The 25,196-nt window shown below is 36.4% G+C and overlaps 2 protein-coding genes across 3 annotated transcripts in view; one reads left to right on the forward strand and one right to left on the reverse strand.

The window, feature by feature from the left end:
• Positions 1 to 25,196, reverse strand: part of AdoR (Adenosine receptor) — a 132,370-nt gene that overhangs the window by 24,013 nt on the left and 83,161 nt on the right. The gene's annotated exons all lie outside the window — the stretch shown is intronic.
• LOC111511748 (tubulin beta chain) overlaps positions 1 to 25,196 on the forward strand; it is a 30,493-nt gene that overhangs the window by 2,897 nt on the left and 2,400 nt on the right. The window contains exons 2-7 of one of the 2 annotated variants that reach the window (XM_074180320.1): positions 1,881 to 2,080; positions 7,398 to 7,533; positions 12,775 to 13,019; positions 17,635 to 17,823; positions 20,741 to 21,057; positions 22,620 to 22,641. In XM_074180320.1, coding sequence (XP_074036421.1) covers positions 1,881 to 2,080; positions 7,398 to 7,533; positions 12,775 to 13,019; positions 17,635 to 17,823; positions 20,741 to 21,057; positions 22,620 to 22,624 — 1,092 coding nt within the window. In that variant the 3' untranslated portion in view covers positions 22,625 to 22,641. Of the gene's footprint in view, positions 1 to 1,880; positions 2,081 to 7,397; positions 7,534 to 12,774; positions 13,020 to 17,634; positions 17,824 to 20,740; positions 21,058 to 22,619; positions 22,642 to 25,196 lie in introns of those variants that run through there. The other variant, XM_074180319.1, reaches the window with a different exon arrangement.

The following is a 25,196-nucleotide window of genomic DNA, read 5'->3' on the forward strand; positions in this document are numbered from 1 at the left end:
AGACTAATCAGATTTTTTGTAGTACGCTCCCCCTCGGAGGGGTGCGTTCGACGACCCTTATTTAGATAGGGAAAATAGGTCGAGTGACACCTTGTTTTAAAGGTCTTTCAATAACCTTTACATCTCTGTTGAAAGAAACTTTTTGTAACGATTAGTTTTCAAGATAATTTGAAGATTTAAAGGTATTTTTATTGAGTTCAACTCTTTTTAACATAAATCAAATTGTTTTTAAGGTACAAATTACGTTCAGAACTTTCATAAAAAAAAAAGTTTTTGCTTTTTATGACAACCTGCTAATACGTGTCCATTTGATTTCGTAAAAAAGTTAGAATTATTTGTTTATTACGAGAAGATTTTTTCGGGGGATGGGGTTGGTTACCACCCTTACATTTTAGGTAAATTGAGTGGCACCTCCTTATGAAGGTTGCCTTTTAACGTGGATATTTTATGCTTCTGATAAAAAAGTGAATCATACTAAAAACTTACCTACACAACGAATACAACGTGCTGATTTCCTTGAATGCTGATGACACAGGAAAGTTTAAAAAACTGCTTTAGTCTTAATAAATCCCAATAATTGTTTTTAAAGCACACCTAATAAGGGTAACTCACATAGGAAATTTAGAGTAAATGTTCAAAATGTGCCCCATTTTGCTCCATGTAACAATAAAGATTTTGTTCGAATTTTGCTCTTACATTACTCAACATCTCAGGAGTTATAGCTCGGCATTCATCAATAATTCTACGACGTAATTCATCCAAATTGGCTGGTTGTGTAGCATAAACTTTAGACTTCAAATATCCCCACAAAAAGTAGTCCAGTGATGTTGAATCTGGTGATCGTGCTGGCTATTCAATTGGACCACTTCTGCCAATCCATTGTCCTTCAAAATGATAATTCAAAAAATTTCGAACCTGCTGGGCATAATGGGGTGGTGCACTGTCTTGTTGAAAATGAATAAATTCATCTTGACTTCTTGGATTCTGTTCAATTATTTCAACTATACGAGGTTGTATTGCCTCTTCAAGAAGTTGTAAATAAGAATCACCGGTTAAATTTCCATCAATGAAAAATGGACCTAAAATATGATTGCCTAATATTCCGGCCCAGACATTCAACTTTTGGGGATGTTGGATATGTATTTTTGCGTATTGTCTTGGGTTTTCATCCGACCAATAACGGCAATTGTGACGGTTCACGCAACCATTTAAAAAAATGAGCTTTCGTCCGAAAAACAGATGTTATAAAGCAGCTCGGGATTTTGCATTAATCTCTCACTCATGCCCTCACAAAACTCCCGTCTTCGGTTAAAATCATCCTCATTGAGTCCATGAACAAGTTTAATTTTTTAAGGATGGAATTTATAGTTATTAAGGATTCCCCATGCGCTCATATGGCTTATTCCGGTCATTGCTGATAAACCTCTGGTACTTAACCTGGGATTGGCGAAGACTTGACCAATCACTCCAATCGCATTATCGTCATTCACTACCCTTCTCTGAACATTTTTTCTTTTATTTAAAACCGAACCTGTCTCCCTGAATTTTGTGACCGAATCCAGAACGTAATTTCTGCTTAGGTGTTCACCAGGGTTTTGCTCGTTAAATAAAATTGATGTTCTATTAGCATTTTGGTCGTTGCCAGAAAATAAAGCAATAACTGAAACCCTTTCAGCAGTAGTGTAAGGCATTTTTAAACAAATAACAATACACGACCCGTTTGAACAAAACAATCGAACGATGTACTAATGAAAACTGAAAGAAGAGGAGTGGGTATTGATTTTAAAAATAATGATAATTATTGAAATGCTCGTAGTTGGCAAGATGCTATCCGAAATTTTGATACGTTTCTTTCTCAATAACATTCTTTTCGTTATTAGTTTTGGGAAGTAATATCCGATGAACATGGAATCGATCCAACAGGCACTTGGCATGGGGATACTGACCTTCAGCTAGAGAGGATCAATGTATATTACAATGAAGCCACAGGGGGTAGATATGTTCCACGTGCCGTCTGTGTGGATCTGGAAGCCGGCACGATGGACAACATTCGATCAGGACCCTTCGGACGCCTTTACAGGTATTAAAGGATTTAAAGGATGTTAGGATAGATAGTTTAGCTAAAACGGAATGTGATAAAACTTACAATAGATTTAGGGATTCCCGCCTTTTAACCAGTTGAAATGTAACTCAATTCAGCAATATTTCTTTTAAATATCTTAGGATACCATTAAAGAATGTGAAATGATTTGATGAAAGACAGAAAGAAATAAATAATGATTAAATATCATAGTGTTGTAAGAAACCGGAGTTTCACGGCCGGTTTCTTACAAATTATCCAATGTTTCCGGGTTCATTAGCCATTTTCTGAAGGTTTTTTTTACCTGACGTTTCGTCTGCAACTGCAGGCGATACGACAACGGTCGAAGTACTCTACTTTGCTACGATGGGCAAACTAAAAAATGGCCCTGGTGCGTTTGTACTTGCAATGGGACTAGTTGTAGGATGGCCCACTGCTCTTGTATCTGATTGGTCCGACTCTTCTTCAATTAGGGTCATGCTTATCAGAAGGGCACCAAACGACATCTGCGTAGTTTCGAGAAAACGCCTTCTAAAGTTGCAGACACTTACTTAATTACCTTCAAATGACAACATTCATTTAGTTGTTATAAAATACTCATTTCAACTAAAAGAACACTATTATCTGAACAAAAATTAAGTTTAATGCAAAAATGTTTCCAATTGAAATTTTCAATCATTGTTATTTTACTCCTCGAACTCATTTTCGAAGTCCAAATCTGGACCGAATCCCTCCAAGTCATCTACGAATTCTGCTCCATTCAAATTTTTATAAAATTGTTCTGCATCCGCCGGAATGAGAGGCATCAAAGCCTCAAGATATGCAAGTTCTTTTTTGACATTTCCTTTTTTCTGGCCAAAGCATTTTTAGATTTGTATTGAAATTTGATTGCTTTTTTTTCAAATTCTTCTGAATCTTAATTTCTTTGAATTCATCATTTTTTTATGAGCTTATTTGAAAAAATACTGAATGCTCCCCTTTTGTTATTGAGCCAACTAACTTTTTCTTTGTTCTGTTAACAACTACACGCTCTATTGCTGTTACAGTCAATGGTTTTTTGTGTCGGAAATGCTTCAGTAGGTTTATATAATCATTGCTAGTATAAATCCTTCGATTTATTTTTATTGCTTATAAACGAAAGGTATGTCCTGGTACTACATACTTGAAATAAACTGTTTTTAAAGTTTGATGATTGCTGATAATTGTTTTGATCATTAAAACTATCTTAATATTGCGATTCTGTCCTCCGCAACTATCTGACCACACACCTGACACCTTCATTGTACAGCCAGAGTTGACTTTTATAGAAAACTGAGAATATTGGGCAGTGGTAGAGTTTTTTCATATTTTATTACGGCTTCGACAACTGCATCCGTCAACTTGTTTTTGCCTCCTTGTTGCTCACCTCTCCTATCTCTGTTGGTTCCATCTCTCAATTTTGAAACAGCAGTGTTGATTCTCTTAGAAGACATCCTTAAGGTTTTTTCAAAAAAAGTCTGGTTTTTTGAATGATATAGCCTAGTATGGGATCGTTTCTCGGAATTTTTAACTCTTTTCCGTTTAATGTTTTTCTCTTCAATATTGGGTGCAATGAACGAAGTTTGTGAATTATAATTCACTAGTTTATAAAATTCATCAAAGATATTTCTTCTATCATCGTCTGAAAAAAGTGTATAACACCTCTTCTTGTGCATGGACATTCATAATTCTCATTAAAATGTTTTAAATGAACAGGTTTTCCAGAATAAGTCTAATAGTTTTTATTACTGTGTTGAAGCTTACTTTTTGTCTAAAATGTCTGACCTACAATTTTTTTCCTACCCTTCTTTGGTCGTCCTGTTGCAGTTTCCGTTATGTTTCCATCATCTTCAAGTTCATTTTCGGACAACATCATCTGCATCTTCTACTTCTGAATTTGGAATTTTGTCTTCAAATAGACATTGCATATTTTTGCTATCGAACAGTTCTTACTGATTATTGAGTGTCTCATCAAGTAATGTGAAGAGCGGCGACATCCAGCAGATACTCCTTCAATAGAAGAAATATGTCAAAATCTAACAAATAGTTCCTTCACAATTGTATGGATATAAAACTTCAGGGAAATATCGATAACAACAAAATTCATTTACCCTTTCTGTATCTTTAATTTTGGGTTCTTCCATTTCTTTCCTGCCTCAGAATCTAATGTCATTTGTACTAATTTTCTTCCGCGATTCATGACTTCTGACCAAAATATACCGCCAATACACTGTTGATGAAACACAGGTTGCCGTTAATGATAGTACTCATTCACCTACATAGATCGGTGATTACATTCCTTCATGAACGATTATGAACGAAACTAATCGACTGTACAACTAGGAAGTAAACAATAATCAGAAGAGAACCAAGTCACAAGGAGGAGTCCAAGCGATATTGCTACTCGTTTCGTTGAATATCAAATCGGAACCAGGCATTTCGGCAATGATCCACTTAGGTCCCAGTGCAAGGTCATTTTTCAAGCGTTAATACTCATCTGGCGCTTGGTTCTGTTCAGAAACATGACCCAAGAGTACTTATTTGTCGTATAGTGCCATTAACTCATTTTCACAAAAATGTCGCTTGGTTCCTTTCTGATAAGCTATACCCATTGTGTGAATCTTTGGATTTGTTCTGGCTCTAACATCCGACTGCGCAGGACATGATGCATAGAAGCAAAAAATCCCAAACTGTCCGAGATAGTCTCAAACACTTGGTAAAATCAGATCATTTTGAGGAGACTACTGCGCCATCTATCGTACATATGAAGAGTTTCTGTTTGGCAAGCAAGCAGGCAACTTTGAAATATATTCATAATTTGAGTTGGCTGCCATTAAAAAGTTTCTTGGGTGTTCACATTCAAATTGAAACGTATGACACTTCAATTTTGTTTATTTTCTCAGTTTCTTCATAATTGTTACAACCATTTCAAGAAAAATCAAGTAAAAATGAAAAGTATATAACTCTTTCACTAGAGAGAAAATTGTCGCACTTCAAGAGGTATATGAAATATACAAACCAAAATTCCGCAGCACTTAGAATTTGAAGAATTGAATCTTTATCGTCAGAAAGATGAGCATGATGATGATGAAGACGAGCCAACAACTGAATACAATTAAAAAATTAATACTTTAAAATTTGTGTTTTTCAACATCATTCAAATCAAACGCACACATTTCGTTAAGACAGTAAATGACCCTCAAAAATTTCGGTTTAAACATATCGTTCAAAGCTTTTTCATAACAATAATCAAATTGAATACCTACCCAAACGAATGATATATACAGATCTATAGAGTATTTCATTGGACTCTGTCCATCTTTGAATAAATCAGGCTAAATTTGACCAATGGCATGCGTTATGTTGACTTTGACGATCGCTGTAGTTTGTGGATCAACCACATATACCTGCGACTGAAGAAAACTCCACAAGAAAAAGTCTAACGGGTTCAAATCGCACAAACTCGATGACCAGTTAACATCAGATAGTATCAATTCTAAAAAACTACTTTTCGCTGATGATATGAAGATTTTGAGGGAGATTAAAGACTACTCTGATTGTATTTCATTACAAAACGATATCACTGAGTTACATGATCGGTGTCAGAAAAATGAACGATCATTAACTATAGGCAAATGTAAAAGTATGACTTTTGCAAGGAAATCCTCAGAACAAATATATTACTACAAATTGGATAATATAACATTGGCAAGAATTAACGAATCGAGAGATCCACGTATTATCTTTGATGAAAAACTAACGTTCTTGTCACATATAGGACAAATAATATCCCGTGCAATGAAAATGCTAGGATTTGTGATGCGTAATTATTTATGTATGATTTTGTACGTAAAAATCAATATATATTATATATATATATATATATATATATATATATATATATATATATATATATATATATATATATATATATAATATATATTGATTTTTACGTACAAAATCATACATAATTAATTCGACTCTTCTACTTCACTTTCATCATTGAATTTTACCATTTCTCGTATAACTTCCAGGTCATATATAACTTTTTACATCGACGGACCTAACTCACAACACCACTTTCACTGTCCTTTGACATCTATGTGTAGAAACTACAGTAGTCTACAAAATACGGATATATTCTTCTTACCCTTAACTCAGTTTTGGAAAGCAATATATAATGCACGACATAACTGATATGTTACATGGTATGTAATGCCAATATAGATTTCGTTTTATGTTAAAATTTTTGGACATGGCAGATAAAAAGGAAATATCGATATTACTGTGTTTGTCTTCAGGAAATTATTAAATGATCTGACATTTTCTAGTAGGTGAAGATATTGACTTCATATTCATATTCATCAGGAGCTTTAAAATGATGTGTCACAAGATCCCTCTTTCCATTAAATTTTTTCCCAGATGCCGCTCAGTCGCCATCTTGAAAGTTTAATCTGTCAATTTCACTTCAAAATAAAGTATTTATGCATTAATTTCATTATCCCAAATTTCAATTTTTTGAGTTGACCCGTTCAAAAAATAAAAGGGGGGTGTCATTAAAGAAATGCACTGTATAGAAAATACATTTATGGCAAGTCATATATACTATATACTATGTCAGACACTTAAAATGAACAACAACGTCTATAGATTAATGAAAAGAGAAATGAAAATTTTTATGTTTTTCACCACTTTTATTTGTAACTTAAGTTACTGCAGTTTCGTCCGATATGCAGTAACGTTAGTTACAAATATAAGTGGTAAGAAACATAGAAATTTTCATTTCTCTTTTCATTATGATCTCCTACCACGTAGTAACGGCTACATCCATCAATTTATCTATAGATTAGTAACACATTTTATGAATAAGTAAAACTGGCATATTAAAATTCCTTAAAATGTTCATAGTGTCACATGAATGATAATAAAATAAAGATATCATTCTAAATAGGTCAACAGTCATAAGAACAGGCTTTATCCCAGCTTTACAACATGAATCATTTTTCAAGAACTATGAATTGACCAGCTACAGCAGCATATTCTTCGATTGTTTAGAAACAGTGGTTGAGAAGATAACTCTTAATATTATTTTTGAAATTTCTGAAATCCAAAGATTTAACTGAGGGATGGAGACAGTTGTATAAATTTAAATTTAGGGAGCTTTAAACAAGTGGTATTAAGTGTACACAATGATTTTGATTGTGACCCTTCGTGATTCTGCACACGCGAAAACACTATCGTTTTATATACTTAATAACATCAATTCAATGCTAACCTCATCCAAATTCTTTCATTTCAGGCCTGATAATTTTATATTCGGAACTCAAGGTGCTGGAAATAATTACGCTAAAGGACGTTATACAGAAGGTGCAGAATTAGCAGATACAGTTCTAGACGTCATCAGAAAAGAAGCTGAAGGATGCGATCTTCTGCAGGTATCATGTATCATTTTTAACAATATAACGTTGTGATGAAATGAAAACACTTTTCCCACACTAGAACAAAAACACTATCTTTCGACCTGTGTTTCTTTAAACGAGTGAACATCAACAAGAAGTGACACCAAGTGAGTGTTATAACTGGATTATAAAACTATGGATACCATTTTATATAGGTACACAGATGAACCATTTCTTTCAGTAATCAAGGCCATTCAACAAGTTCCCAGTTAATAGTCATAGTGTTAGTTCATAATAATAATAATAATAATAATAGTAAGTGGAAGAGTACACGCATGCTATCGGTATGAAATTCGGGATAGACAAATGTGCAATGGTCCATCTCAAAAGAGGACGATGCGGGAACTACGGAGAGGATGTGCAGCTCGTAGATGGAAGCGTCTTACACCATCTGGATGCCGGAGAGACGTATACTTACCTCGGGGTGGAATAACGCCACTCACAAGCGGTAACAGCAGTGAAAAACTCTCTCCGCGGCAAGTATCAGCACAAACTTTGACGGATCTGGTCATCGGAACTGTCGGGGAAGAACAAAGTTGCTGCAACAAATATGCTTGCCGTTCCAATCTTACTCTACTCGTTTGGAGTAGTGAAGGAGACTCGGGAGGAGCTGTATCAACTCGACGTAAAGACCCGAAAAATGATGCATCTCAATAGGAGTTTGCATCCCAAATCGTCCGTTTCACGGTTGTACTTCCCCCGACAACAGGGAGGCCGTGGACTTTTGAGTTTGGAGTGTCTACATGACAGAATGGTACTGATTACAGCCTGTAAAATCGTCAGGAGTTCGGATCCTCTTCTCTGCATGGTCCGTGATCATGAGAGAGGAGGAATTGGAGCATTTCTCTTTAGGGCAGCTGCCCGAGCAGCTGATGAACTGGGTATAGTTTTCGACACTGAACGAGGTGACCACAACTCTGTCACCGAGTTGGAACCTGTTCAGCAAAAAGCTCAGATAAAAGCAGCAGAGATCACCTTACTTCTGCGGAAACACAAGGATAAGCCAATGCATGGGGTCTTCTTCAATAACATTGGGGACCTTGGCTTATCAAAGCGCCTGACGTTCGCTTTTCTCAGGTCGAGTGGGCTGAAGTCGGAAACTGAGGGGTTCATCATGGCTTCCCAGATTGGTGTCTTCAACACCTCAGTCTACCGCAGTCGCGTGATGGGTATAGAGGTTCCGGACACAAGGTGCAGGGCCTGCCGCGAGGCGCCCGAGACCCTAATGCACTTGCTATCAGCATGTGCAGCATATGCGGTCTCGGCCTATATCCATCGACATAACGCGGCCCTAAGAGTGCTATATTACCATCTACGATAATCTTACGGTATTGACGAGACACCGGCGTTGCCCTACGCTCCGGGGGATATTAAATTCGTTGTGGGGAACGAGAAGTGGCGAATTTATTGGAACTATTCGTTCCCCACCCTCAGGCTCATACAAGCTAATAGGCCTGATGTAGTCCTTCTCGACCACCAGACCAAAACGATATTTGTCGTGGAGTTTTCAGCTCCTGGCGATACGAATATCGCCAGAAAAGAGGAGGAAAAACGGATAAAATATCGAGATTTTTCTCTTCGAACTCCGCAGACTCTATCCAGATCACTCTGTCAAGATAGTTGTTCTGCTTATTGGAGTCCTTGATGGAATGATGTCCTCTCTACTCTCGAATCTTAAAATCATACCGGCTTGCCGCACTAAGGCAGAAATCTTAGCCACATAGATGCAGAAGGCTGTCATTCTTGGCTCACTGCGCTTGCTCAGGGCACATGCTTCTCGGACTCAATGATCACTTACCCCACGGTGTGGGGAGTGGTCATTGGTTGATAATGCTGGCACGCCCTCCCGAATGTATCGGGGCTTCGGGGGATAGGGCCTGACCGGCGTACACTACGGTGGAAAAAAATTATAATAATAATGATAATAAATCTTTATTTTTCAGTTGAAAAGCATAAGTGTATGAATACATTCAAGCAGTAACTGACAAAAACGTCATAATTAATATAGAAAAGATTTTAAATGATGTGAACACAGTCCTAAGTTATTAATATAAAAGAAGTAAGATATATAATTATATAGAAATATAAAAAATGTATAGAACCTACTGACTTAATTAAAAAAGACACAACAAGAACATATTAGAAAAAGGTTAAAAGTATCTTAGTACGAATAACAAATGTTTGAAAACAACAGCATAAAAATAAAATTTGATTGTCAAAAAGGACACATCTTTATAAAATATAGTATTTTGTCATAAATTAACTAACACTGTAACAGTTTTTCTCAATTAGTAATGCTTCAAGTCTGGATTTAAAAATATTAATATTTGGAGATGTTTGGATAGAGACATAGAGGTGATTAAAAACTTTGCATCCCAAGTGCATATTAATTTATATGTTATTGATTATTCACACCTATATTTCCCCGGTTTCTACTTATATTACGGAATGTTTGAAATGGAAAATGTTTTACTAGTATTAATAATGAAACGGTTATTTTGACCAAACTTTTTTTATCGCAATCCTCCCAGACTTTTTTTCCGTCATCCATCCAATGATTTGAAAAAAAATGCGTGCCTATATTCGAGATAGTTCGAGGAAAATTTACATTTTCATTGGTTGATAATATGCTGGGGCTCTTCTGTGGAGAGCTTGTACCACTTGTTCTCTGTTATTATTATTTATTCATCTCTCCTTTCATAGAGCATAAACATTTTCTGATAATAGATTTTACAGGATTTTCCATGAAGAATTGATCAAAAACCCTCGATTTCGAGAGTGCACCAACAATTTTGAACTAATATTTGTTGGAATAAGAGTCCGAATTTTACTTATTCCGTGTTCTTTTTCATATACGAGTAAGATCATTTTTGTTTTATTAGAAACGAATAATATTTTCAACGTCGAATAACATTTATGGTCTCCAGTTTTCACTGATCATCTCATATAGCTTCAGTTCTAAAACACCCTGTAAGTAATCAATCATAAAACCGTTATTAACTCCAGCTGAACAAGGTGATCAATTCTTTGATATCAAATCCTTAAATCCACAGTTGCGATTCATGGTTGTGTTATAATTGTATTTTGATGAACTTTTCGTGACGAAATTATCAAACACTTGAAGATAACACTAATGTTGCACTAATATAAATGACTAGCTACGTGTTTTCCATCATCGACAATAATATCGTTAGTACGTGAATTCATCGACGGATTATCTTTGAACACACTCCTTATTTTCGGCGATATGACTACTGCAGATATGGAAGAGGTCAAAATAAAATTTCATCTGAAGAAATTGATCTGTTCAGTTGTGTCTACAAAATTACTTTTTATTTTCATTTTGTAACTTGTTGAAGCTTTTGAATACAAAGTGAACACTCCAGGTTGAAGTTTCCATTTGTTTTGTTAGTTTTAGTCAGCGCGGAACAAATTCAAAAAATCTGGGGTCTACAAACAAAGTGCGACGACTGCATATATATATATATATATATATATATATATATATATATATATATATATATATATATATATATATATATATATATATATATATATATAGGCCAGACTGATCGCGGGGTTTCAGCCAGAGATTCGAGGAGCATTTGAGAAGTTACAGATTGAATGAACAAGATCACACAAACTCCTGAAATTCTACAGATTCAATCCAAAAGACAAACTGAATAAACTGGAACCTATAAAAATAAAAAAATCTTGCTAATGAAAACAATATCGTTCTGAATAATCAGATAGATATTCATAATTCTCCAATTATCAACAATATTATTAGTAATTTCCCAAATGCACCTTGGTACCTCTCTTTACCTACCAATGCAACTTTTAGTATTTATATTAGTTTATAAGTGGCTCAGAAGATGACACAGTGTATCGAAACATCTGTTAGCATTATATGTTAGTGTTGTGTAACACAACACAACAAAAAAATTTTTTTTGAATGTTTCCTACACTAAATTAGTCAATTTCTACTAATTTTGGGGTGATAAAAACGAAAATAACAATGAAAAATTTTTATTAGCTCTGGTTTTTGAGATACACATTACTTAATCTTAAAGAGTAGTTATACTATACGTGAAAAGTGAAAGTACATAAAACAATATTGTTATGTTTCTTTTAGAATATTTTAAGTACAAAATTAATAAAAAAAAACATTATTCTTAGTGTTTTGACAAATAAAAGAAGTTTGTACCACCAAATTCCAATTAAGTCCATCCGATTCATTGTAAGATCGCTGTCGTTTAGCTTGTCTTTTATAAAACACTTCTGGAGCATCCCTACACACAGACCAGCAGTGTCGAAACACCTTACTTTTTGTAGTTACGAACAAATTATCAGGTTATTTCGGAAGTTTTGTTCTTGTAGCTCAACATCCCAATAAATATTTATTCTACTATGTCGTAGTGTACACTGATCGATAGAGAATTTTGTACTACATAAATTGAGTGGTGATGATGTGACTTGGCCAAATCTGGGCCAACTGGGCCAAATCATCGCAGCAGTGTCCTATTGTGAGAAAATCGACGAAGTGTACCGTGTGTCAACTTCAGCCAGCACTGGTCAACAGGTTCAATCCTACGTCACGAAAACATTCATCCGCACGTCTTACAAATCATCGCCCGGAAACTAAACAAATTGAGCGTCAAAGTTCTGCCTCATCCACCATACTCCCCAGACCTCTCGCCAACCGACTACCATCTTTTTAAGCACTTCGATAACTTTCTCACCGGTATAGACTTTTTGCCAATCAGGACCAGGTAAAAACGACCTTCGTCGACTCCACCGAATCCCGATCACATACTTTATGTGCTGACGGAATGATTCGACTTATGTTACGTTAGCACAGGTACACAGATTCCAATGGTGCTTATTTAGAGTATATTGAAATATTACAGTTTAAAGTAGACTTATACAAATGGACAAAACTTTCGAACAAACCTAATTTTTTCGTCACCAGTCACGAAAAATAAAACGGTAAATTATATATCATCCTGATATAAAAAATTACAATTTCACAAATTGCTGTAAATGTCAAAAAGCCTCACTTTTTTGCAACCAGTTATGGAATGTTTCACTTTCCAGAACGGATGACGAGGAGTTAATTTTTTCACAAATTACGAAAACCTAGTTGTTCCTACCCACAAGTAAAACCAATTTGTAGAATAGTAGTAAAATTAGTAACTGAAATGTTTTGTTTTGCAGGGATTTCAAATAGTCCATTCCATAGGAGGGGGCACTGGTTCTGGCATGGCTTGCCTTCTTCTGGAGAAGCTCAGAGAAGAATATGTTGATAGAATAATTAGCACATTTACTGTAATACCAAGTCCTAAAGTATCTGACACAGTCGTAGAACCGTACAACGCCACTATGGCCATTTCGAGTTTGATTGAGACATCTGATGAAACCTACATCATAGATAATGAAGCTTTACACGATATTTGTTACAGGTCTGTGCCTATGCCACTGTTTTCAGCTTTAAAGATCATTTAACTTTCCAGCTAGAGGTCATTTTTATTGTGATTTCGTAACTTAACATGTTTGGACCTCAGTAAATATCTGTATCTGTAGAGTAGGAAGGGTGAGTGTAGGCCCACAGTACTTAGGCCTTTCCAGGAAGGTGGACAGGTCACTAGGAGACATCTCCTTTATATCGGTAGGTGTAGGCCAAGACTTACCGAACACATCCTGTTCACACATCCTGCATAGATGTGTGTCCATTAGCCCCATATTATGGAGGTGTTTACTTTGTTGACAGTGGCCAGACAGAAATTCTACTGTTTTCCCTGGTCATCGCCAGCCAGGGATTGAGCATGGGTGTGACGTTTAGCTAGTTCAGCAATTGTCATCAAGCCTTAGGTGTCACTGGGTCCTAAAGTTCTTAATCCAGCCGCTTCCTTGGCTTAAGTGTCGGGAATGTGATTACCGTTGCTCCTGTCGTGCCCTTTAGTCCACCTCAGGATGATGTTATTATCTACCGAGGCTTTGGCAAAATCTTGGTGGCACTAGTACTAGCCCTGAGGTAACACGTTTTATGTTCAATACTAATAGGGCTTGTCTACTATCAAAGCATATTGTTATGTTTTTCCAGAAATTCCTTTTGTGGCTATTTCTTTTATGGCGATTAAGTTACCAGCCAGTTCTGTTTGAACCACACTGGTATTTTTTCCCATTCCCCACTTAATCCTTAGGCTTAGTTATCTGGAGTAAAGTCCACATACTGAGCCTTCTTTGGTTTTTGAGTCGTCTGTATATATGAGCATTGCATTGGTAGCATCTGAATCTGTGTTGTGTTTCATTTGTATTTTGTAAGGTTCATTAAACACGAACCTGGGTTCAATTGCATACTGTAGCATCGCTTCTCGCCATAGGCTTAGCCTCAATGGGCTCATTCAGGCTAATTTAGTTTTTTATTGAAAATCATATATTATAAAAGTGAATCATCTCCCAAGTATCCCACAGAATTTTCCGGCTTATATGTCAATTAACAACTGAGCAAGAGCAATTGAAAATGTGAGATCGCCCGCGATACATCGTGACGTCACACCAGGTAAACGAGCTTCGAGCGGTGGCTGCTATCGTCAATTCAATTTAATTTCCTTCAAAGTAATGTACATATCAATTCTGGGTAAGTGGCATTTTTGAGACAAAATTTATATAATAAATAAAGAGTACCTTGGGATTCCAAGACATAATTTCGGATTTTTCTCTATGAAGTAAATAGATCTTCGTTCAATATTGTTTTTCATATTCCAGTTTTCAACTAATATTCCAAACATAGTAGAATCTGATGATGTATCATGTCTGGTGTACTCAAACTCTCACTGTCCTCGGGGGAACTTAGTAGTATTTTTTCCAATACTTTCTATTTTTTTAGAACGATATCTTTTTCGATGGTTTATAATATTTACGGTCTGTTTAGCTTTTGATCTTCGAAAAACCTGTTTATTAACTTGAATTCCAACATCAAAGGTTTTTTCCTGTGTACCTGCTTCATCACACATGATTTGATTTTCAGCGATATCTTCGTTACAAGTATTCAACAAAATTTGTTTTTCCTTTTTTTTTGAACAAACGGTGAAGCTTTAGATGTATAGGCCGTCGGTCTATCAATCTGGCAATCAAATATATGCGGAATTACGCCTGGTTTCAATATAATTTTTCCCACTTTCATAGTTTTGATATACATGTAATTTTCTAAGTCAGTTTCAACTAAAATTCAAAGTAGTGCTCAGAGTAAAGTATAATTTTTTGTATCAATCATTATCATTCATACTTACATTAAAATGATCTTCGCAATAAAAATGCGTCCCCTTGGCAGATACAGAGTCGGCCCTCCGCATAGCGCGCTGCCATAACTTTCGTAACAGTAAAAATAAAAATTTTGTCTAGTGCAGTTACATAAGAATTCTTGCATTTAGGAACGATGCAATACTTGTAACGTCATTTTTTATCACTATTCATAATCACACAGTTGACACACTGCAGTAAACAACAACACACAACTTGGTTTCTACACCTTTAGCACATGTATTTCGCTTATCTGCCAGCACTCCCTTGTCGCTGAGTCGACTGATGTGACGTCAAGCTTGACCAAGCCCCGTGTCGGTGAACGCCACATTCAACAATTAATTTGAGGGGGAAGATAAAGAGTGAAAATTCAGATTTTTTGCAGATGTACTATTTGAAACATAAACTTTCAAATTATGAAATAAAAAAAATTGTTAAATGAGCCCATTGACCCATTTGTACTTCGAGGTTTACACCAGCCGTGCGCAATCGTAACATGGCCGTTAACGCAACCTCCTTAACGTACAGGTTCAGAGGGGTCAGACCAGTAATTATTTCCATTGCCGCGGTTGGTGTAGTTGTCGTGGCTCCTGTGATGTTTCAACAAACCAATCGCTGTATTTGATATAATTTTTAGATGGCCGTTGCTTGTAGAACTTTTGGTCCCTTTGCAATGGCTCCTTATGTTAACATAGGTCTTATTATTGCAGTGTAGATCCAGGTGAGCACAAGGGGTGAAAGACCCCATTTGCTTCCCACTGTCCTCCGACATTGCTCATAAGCCACATATGCTCTTTTTGTTCTACTCTGTAGGTGAGAGTCAGAGAAGTTGTTTGTCTTTGAAGATTTCTGGAGGTTTTAAGCCCGATAAACTAGTGAAAAGGACCATCTCAGCCTTCTTGGGATTGATCGACAGTGAGTGTTCCTCACACCATGTTTCTATTAATATGAGCCCATCCTGCGCTCTATTGTACAGTGTGTTCACAAATTTGCCCGTCTACAAGATGCAATTGTGTGGAATCCATTATTGTTGAGGTGAATAATCAGAGTATAACCTGAATTATCACCTCAGTTTATATAGTAACCTAACATTATTTTTTCATGCCGATTCACACCACTGAATATTTGCATATCATATCATCGAGGAACACCCTGTATATCAGAGATTTTCGGTAGACTACGATTAATGGCATTGTTCAATTTATGTGTTTGTCAGATGCCCTTTACGGAAATGGCAAGTCACTTGTGAATTACATGATTACATAACTTTTAATTGCTTAAATCTCCAACCGAACTTCTTGAGACTCTTGAAACTTTGTTATTCTACAAATTATCCACACTTCCAGATTATCTCAGTGAGTTTTCTGAGGAAATGAATGGCCTGAAAAAATAAATAACAAAAGTTTTAGAAGTGATAATTCTTCATTGATTTGATTTTGGCTGATTCATGTATCGTAGAAGTAACTATCGTAAAATTAAAAAAAATATTAGTGAAAATTATTCTACAAAGTGTATATATATCAGTTGATGAATATTTGCATATATTTTATATCTACACAATATTTTTAAGAATTGATTTGTTCAATGATTTGCCTTTTCTCCGAACTCCGGCTGGAAAAATATAACTAGAAGGATATTTATTTTTTTCAGATAGTTGCAATTTTGAAAAATGAGAAATGTTGAAAAGTTGTTTGAAAAAATATTACCAGTTTCGTCTCAGGTCACGGCATTAAAAATTCGCTTACTTCAGTAGAAAATTAGGTAACCAAACCACGCCACATAATTCAGTTTTAGTTTTATTGGATGTAATGAGTATGTTCATTAACATATCGTACAACGAATGTAAGTCTCTCATTTAATACACATTAGATCAAGCTAAAGTAGACCATGTCACTTCTTTCGAAATTTCGATAACTTTCGATGTATGTCTGAATTAAAATTATTTACAGTTCAAAAACAAATTTTTTGTACAACTGTCATTGAAAGTGAATTTTTTAATGGTTGTCAAGAGTATTAATTAAAAGATGATGTTTACAAAGTAGCGTATTGAAAATATTTTCAACGACTAAATAAAAATAAAAAAATAAAAGTATTTTTAACATGATTTTTTCGACCAAATAGCAATAAACAAAACATAATTATTCAATATTCAAGGAAGTTTCATTATGAACAATAGATATAAATACATAAATACAATTAAATTATGTTACAAATGTATTATATATATATATATATATATATATATATATATATATATATATATATATATATATATATATATATATATATATATATATTAAACACCAGCAAGGACTTTGAATGTGACTTTAAATAAAACGCGTGAGCTGTAAAGCAGGTGAAACGGCGTCACCTGACACGGCCACTTCACAGCAAATGCGATAACACGAAAATAGTTCATTGGCAATAGATATCAAAATGTGTTTTTATAGAAATATTAAATGGAAACAGAACAGCTGTACAAAACACTTTGTATGATATTTGTGTTAAAAGTAAGTTATATTTTGCTCGTGAAATTGTATTTCAAATTTCTTGAACAGGAAAATAAAAACATTAGTGAATTATTGAATAGAACAGGCCGATACTTGATGAAAATCCATTTTAAGTGATTTTCACTATAAAGGTTTTAACAAAAACCGTGACACGTGTTTCACTATACAATCATACAATACAATAAACTGTATTAAGTAATTAGTATTAGTGAATTATGCTTCCGATATATGTCGTCCTGATTAAACCGTATATTGAATATTTCAGAACATTAAAGTTATCCAATCCTTCATACGGCGATTTGAATCATCTCATCTCAGCTGTGATGGCAGGAGTTACTACTTGCATTCGTTTCCCCGGCCAGCTAAATGCAGATTTAAGGAAAATTCAAGTCAATATGGTACCTTTTCCAAGATTACACTTCTTCATACCAGGATTTGCTCCTCTAACATCAAGGTAGCGTTCCATTGAGTAAACTCTCTAATTAAACTTACTTGAATTCTAAATCATCAGAATGAAAAAAAATATGACAACAGACTAATATGATATAATAATTTAAAAATGGTTTCCTTCCAAACATCGAAAATTTTTACTCACTCGTTTAAAAAAGTGATGCTTTCATAAAAAACGTATGTACCAGGGTGGTCCCAGAAGGACATGGCCTAACCTAGAGATGTTTGGAAAATATCACTGCATTAGAAAGAACACAATCTACATTGTCATCCCCAAAGTATGCACCATATGGGAAACTTATTTATTTAGGGTTTTTCCAAAAAAAGTTATTTTTGATAAAAGTTTGTGCATCCCCTTAAACTAAACATGCACCAATAAAATACAGTAAAACATACGTAATATACGAGGAGCCTTCCAATATTTGATTTTGAGACAAGAGTAAAGTACTTTTATTTTGAAAAATCTTGGGAAATGTAATTCAGAAAAGCTTCTCTGCATTGAAAAATACATCTAGATTTCAAGTCATGGCCATCTAAGTGAAGTTTTATTTTTTTACCCATTTTTTTAATGGGGACTACGAAAAGAAAAATTTGCTAAACCGATAAATAGACAGCATCCTGTATACGATGTTTCATTTCAAAAGCCTGTAATATTACAAATTACACAACTATGGTGTTAACCACGCTGAAAAGTTACTTTTATTTTTTGTTAACGCCGAAAATTACTCAAAATCATACAGTATTGTAACAAGAACTTAATATTCAATAATATAATATATCAAATCACAAAACATCAAAATAAAATAGGTATTTTGGAAGAAACCCATTGATTATATCTGGATATTATTTTGGAGAATTATATTGGACACAATAGTGGTGATCCAAAAGATATTTTTCAAACTGTATTCAAAAATGAAAATGACGCACATGTTTGGCAATGGCTTTATTGTGGTTTATTGGATAACAACCTGGAGCAACACAAAGATTTGACAGGGTTTGTAAACACACTTAGAAGAAGTAGGTAATTCAGAATCGTCACTATTTTCACAAACTCACCTTCAAACCTTATACATTCCATCTAACTAGCAATCTTAAACTAATTTCAACTTACGATCAGCTTTTGCTTTTCCACATGCACCATGTACATGTGGAATGAGGATACATTATTTGCCTTTGGGGTGGTTGTTCACCTTTCACTGCCTGAACGACTGTACATGCTGTACAGGCGAGTACATTGGCTTGGGTTGTGGGGGTTGAGCAAACCGGCCATGCTTGCTTCCATGTAGCTCCGCTGGATACGGGAATGACAGAATCACTTGTGGTTCTGTTATTCCCTGACTGAATGGCATCCCTATGATGGCTTAATCCTAAGGTGTGTGTATCCGTGCCGAGAGGATGAATAACACTGAGCCCATCAGCCGTTCTACGGAACCTTCGAGGTACCGGGCGACCTCTCGTCGTAGCATCGCCTTGTCATGGTAATGCGGGGCTCTGCCGTGATTGACCTCCTTTCCCTAGCTACTTGTGGGACTTTTATGGACAGAGAGTAAACTCAAAAATTCTCTCTGACGCTGAGCCTACAGAGGAGATGGATGTCGATCTAACGACTCCAACTGACCTCTCTGTAAATTTAGATCAGGAGCGAGTCTATAGAGGAGATGGATGTTGAGTTTACGACTCCAACTGACCTCCCTGTAAGTTTAGTTCAGGAGCGAGTCTACAGAGAAGATGGATGTCGATTTTACGACTCCAACTGACCTCCTTGTAAATTTAGTTCAGAAGCGAGTCTACAGAGGAGATAGATGCCGAGTTTACGACTCCAACTGACCTCCCTGTAAATTTAGTTCAGGAGCGAGAGCTCCTACTTCCCTACTCCTGATCCAATAACTGAACCTGAAAAAAGGTTTGGTGATGCAGCCGGGAAACGACTCAAGAGCGGAGTACCTTATAAAACCGCCTTGCACCAAATTCTTGAGCGGCGTACCCAGAATCAGTCTCAGATGGGGGAACAAACCCCCCATAAGCAGGTTTAGCAAACGTTTGTGCTGCTCAAGTGATGATTCACCAAAATCAGAGGCGAAAATTCCTGCACGGTTGAATCTAAGGCATCGTCAGGTGTAGCTGACGTGCAAAAAACCTTCATGGGAAGTTGTCGCGGGTATCAAGGTGGGAATCTTGCACCTTGACTATCCGACTACCTCATTAACGATGAAACAGCAGAGCACATACCTTGTGCCTGCCCCGCTTGGAACCGAATCAGGTTTTTAGAGCTCTTACCATCTGACCTGAAAGAACACTCACCATACAAACTAATTGGCTTCGTTGAGAAGCTGGGTTTATTTGGTCGAGTGTGAATAGGTGTCAGCCACAATGAACCCTTGCGGGTTGCGGTGGAGGGTCAAATAGACCCACTCACTTTGCAGCTAACCTAACCTAACCTTGGGGTGATTGCTTCTCAACTTCAAACATATCAGTGGGGATTTTTGGAATATTGACTATTGTTGAGTTATTATCGGCCTGAAGGTGATCTATCCGAATAATTTCAGCATGGTCCTGCTGCTGGGTGGACGAGAAACATCTGCGAGATTAACCTCTTTGAGGCATTTGGCATAAATGTCTGTCGGATATAATTCATCGTCCAGCGTGATATTAGCCGGAGAAGTAGTTGTTTTCTGACAGGCATTTACCAGAACCTACGGTGTAGATAATTGGGAGATATGATTCTTTCGATATTTCATTTTCTATAGTACCATTCTAGTACCTCTTCCCGGTACAGTCTTCAGATACCATAAATCGTTATTCATATTTCATAACTAACATAACACTAGAACAATATGAATTGACACTCAACCAATCAGAATTTGCCTGAAAGCCCCCATTTACTCTCAAAATTATTTTGACAAAATTTCTTGTGGATTCAGAGGTAATATGCCATATAGAGGTATCTCAGTTCCGGAGCTAGTCCATCAGCTTTTCGATGCAAAAAACCTAATGGCAGCGTGCGATCCAAGGAGGGGAAAATATCTCACAGCTGCTTCAATCTTCAGAGGAAGAATGTCTACGAGGGAAGTGGATGAACAGATGGTCAATATTCAAGACAAAAACAGTTCTTATTTCGTGGAATGGATTCCGAATAATATCAAAACGGCAGTTTGTGATATTCCTCCAAGAGGTTTGAAAATATGCGGCACTTTCATCGGCAATAATACTTCTATACAGGAACTCTTCAAGAGGATAAGTGAGTATGAAATTCAAACAGTATATTATGAAGAGTACGGTCTGAATATTATGAAATTGTTGGGGTATGAAAGATATTGGCTCTCTTCTTCTCTAGCTTTATACAAAAAGCAATTTCTCGCATTTTTCGTATATTGATGGAGAAGTAGAGAGGCACACCTTTTCTTACCCAAAAATTGATCTTCACTAAAAATACGAGGTCTCTTCAAAAAACCAAAAACCAATGACAATTTCGAGAAAGGGGATAAAATTGTTATGAAGAATCGTCAAATTATCATTAGAGAAGTTGCTGAGGATGTCAGCATATCAGTAAGCTCATGCCATGCAATTTTTTCGGAAAATTTCGCCCAGATCAAAAAAGCCGTTACAAAAGTATCTGTATCTGTAGAGTAAGGAGAGTCAGTGTAGGCCCATAGCACTCAGACCACATGTGACATACTTTACATTCTCCCAAAATGTTGTCCTCCTAGTCATCGTCCATCCTGCCCCTTCCAGTAATAGGATATGCCTGACAGTTTCATCTTCCTGTTTACACATCCTGCATAGAGGTGTGTCCACTAGCCCCATATTGTGGAGGTGTTTCCTTAGTTGACAGCGTCCAGGCAGAAATCTTACTGGTCACCGCCAGATATTTCTTTGGCGCCAGCTTCCCAGGGTCGCCCAGGGTGATCCTGACAAGATTACATCCTTTGATTTCATCCCATCTCTTTAGGGATTGAGCATGGGTGTGACGTTTGGCTAGTTCTGCAATTGTCGAAGTCATCACGCCGTAGATGCCACTTGGTCCCAGCCGCTTCCTTAGCTAAAGGCAATGCGATTACCTTTACCCCTGTCGTGCCCTTTGATCCACCTCAGGATGATGTTGTTATCTACCGAGGCTTTAGCTAAATCTTGGTGACACTCTGGTATGAACCCTAAGGTAACACGTCTGTTCAAGGCAATAGGGCTTGTCTGATATCAGTACAGATTGTTATGTTTTGCCAGAAAGTCCTTTTCTGATTATTTCTTTTGTGGCGATTGAGATACTAGCCAGTTCTGTTTGAACCACGCTGGTATTTTTTTCCATTTCCCACTCAATCCTTAGGTTCAGTGATCTGGAGTACACTCCATATCCTGAGCCTTCCTTGGTTTCTGAGTTGTCTGTACATATGCGTATTGCATTTGCAGCATGTGACTCTGTGTTCTGTTTCATTTGTATTTTGTAGGGTTCATCAAACACAAACCTGGATTCAATTGCATCACTGGTTGCCTGCAGCAGAGGTTTCAAAGTAAGCGCTTCTTGCCAAAAGCTCGGCCCCAATTGACCCATTTCTACTTCGAGGTTTACACCAGTCGTGCGCAATCGTAATATGGCCATTAACGCAACCTCCTTAACGTACAGGTCCAGAGGGGTCAGACCCGTTATTAATTCCATGGCCGCGGTTGGTGTTGTTATCATGGGTCCTGTGATGTTTAGACAAGCCAATTGCTGTATTTGATATGATTTTTGGATGGCTGTTGCTTGCAGAACTTTTGGTCCACATGCAATGGCTCCGTACCTTAACATAGGTCTTATTATTGCAGTGTAGATCCAGGCGACCACACGGGGTGAATGACCCCATGCGCGTCTCACTGTCCTCTGACATTGCTCATAAGCCACATATACTCTTTTCACTCTACTCTGTAGGTATGTAGCTCAGGAATTGGCAGCGGTCCAGATTTGCTCAAGAAGGTCAGAACTGATAACGAATCATATATTTATGGTTGACATCAAAACCAATGTCGCCAATTTCGATCAACTGTCAAGGTTTTGTTCATTGTTTTTTCGTATACTGTGGCGTAGTGCATCAGAAGTTCTTGTACGGTCAATAAGGAAGTACCGCTTGCGAAAAGCAATACGAAGAAAACGTCCGGTATTGTGGAGAAGCAATTCATGGCTTTTACATCACGAAAATGCACCGGCTGAATCGTCATTGCTTGTTCGTAATTTTTTGCCGAAAAACAACTTCGTTATCATGCCTCAGCCACCGTATTCACCAGATTTGTCCCCCCGCGACTTTTTCCTGTTCTCAAGATTGCAGATACCCATGAAAAAACGGCATTTTGCGACGATTGAGGGGATACAAACTGAATGGCTGAAGGAGACAAAATCAAAATTCATGAATTGATGAATATTTTTTAAGACAAATGAAAATTCACTTCAAACGGGAATATGATGATTTGATGATGCATATAAAATAAATATAAAAAATCGTTGATTATAATTTTTGTTACTGTAAAAATATTATAATGAAAAAAATATTGAAATTTTTGCAATTTCCGTAACATGATCTCATTGAGTACAATGATAAAAAGAGCTCCACGAAGCGAAAAAGCTTCTTGAGAATTATTTGAACGTTTTTTGTAGTTTCCAATGAAGACGTAAGTCGAGTAAAATATCGTGAATCAATAATTTTTTATACATTTTTCAGTCGATATTTAATAGTTATGAAAAATATGAAATTCACTAGTTCGGACTTCCATTGTCTACTATATAAAATGATTTGAAATCCCTGAAACAACTAAAAAAGAAGAATTGAAAATTAGTAGCTGAAAATAACAATTATATTAACCAAAATAAACCTGAAATGAAATAATAGTGAAATAAAATACAAGTAAAAATAGAACAATTGAATAAATAAAAATGAAGAAATGAAAAAAGAAAGAAAAGAAAATAAAAAGTGGAGAGATTCCAAGTCACGTTAGTTCACGACGTTTCGATTGTTAGTATCTACAATCGTCTTCGGGTGATGACTGGACTGATTCCTCCGAAAGATGACTATTCATAGGTCGTTTGAGTACTTTCACTTATCCCCGCTTTCCATTTTCCGCTTTACTGGTTCCGTGGGAGATGACCGTTTTGGCGGGAGTTGGCCATTTCTTGCTTGATGATGGGTTTCCATATGTTGCGTATTTCTACGCTGGCTTGGCTGAATACGTTGTTGAACAACATGTATGCGGCTTCCTTGAATTTTCTCCTGAACCAATGTTCCTCTCTGTGCAAGATCTCAGCTTGGGACCACTCGATGTTGTGTTGATGGGTCCAAACATGGTCTGCTATTTCTGATTTGCTGGTTTCCCCTCGCTGTGTGTTTCTTGTGCTCGGCAATGCGAACATTCATAGGCCTCTTAGTTTCACCAATATAGGATTTTCCGCACTCACAGGGTATCCGGTGAATGCAATTCTTGAAATCGCAGTTCGCGTTTGGTGGCCTGGTTTTCGTGAGGCTGCTACGGATAGTGTTACCGGATCTGAAGCAGGTTCTGATGTTGTACTTGGAACCAATTCTTCTTATCCTCTCCGATAATCCTCTGATGTAGGGAAGTGCATCAGAAATGACCTGTTTATTTTTCGTTATATCACCATTATTCAATACAATTTCAGTTATTTTTGTTTTGGGAAAAGTTTTATTGCAGATTTCATTTATACTATCCCAAAGCTCTCTTGATTTGTTACTATTTTTATTGATTTCGTTTTGGAAATATTCTTTCTTTGCTTTCTCTGTATGTTCATTCAAGTTGCGTTTGTAATCATTGTATATTTGTTCGAGTTGTTGATCATTGGGGTTTTCAATCAATAGTTTATAGAGATTATTTTTTTCCCTTATTGATGTTGACAACCCTAATGTTATCCATTTTTTCCCAACTTTTTCATTATTTTTCAATTTGATTTTAGTTGTATTTTTGTTCATATGATATTTTAGTCTATTGATGAAGAATTCACATCACTTTTGATATCACTTTGGACATCACTTTGGACATCACTTTGTTCATAGATGTTGGTCCATGTTTCAGTTTGTAGCGCTAATTTCAAACTTTTGTAATTAATGTACACTTTTTTATTTTTGGGTGTTTCGTTATATGCACTGATCTGGCCAAGGCATTCGACAGAGTTAACCACGAGGTTATGATCCTGAAATGAAAAGCATTCGGTTTCACAAACAAAACACTTGATTTTTTTCACTGCTATCTATCCAACAGAATACAGTTCATACAGTTTAACAACGTATCTTCCTTCAAATTCACCGCTACTTCGAGAGTTCCGCAGGGCTCGATTTTGGGACCTCTCTTTTTCGTGTTATTTGCTAATGACATTTCTCGGTATATCGGGCATTCTCAATT

Source organism: Leptinotarsa decemlineata, unplaced genomic scaffold (genome assembly GCF_025532065.1).
Source record: "Leptinotarsa decemlineata unplaced genomic scaffold, Ldec_3_MD MMD2_tig00026294_RagTag_RagTag, whole genome shotgun sequence".
NCBI lineage: Eukaryota > Metazoa > Arthropoda > Insecta > Coleoptera > Chrysomelidae > Leptinotarsa > Leptinotarsa decemlineata.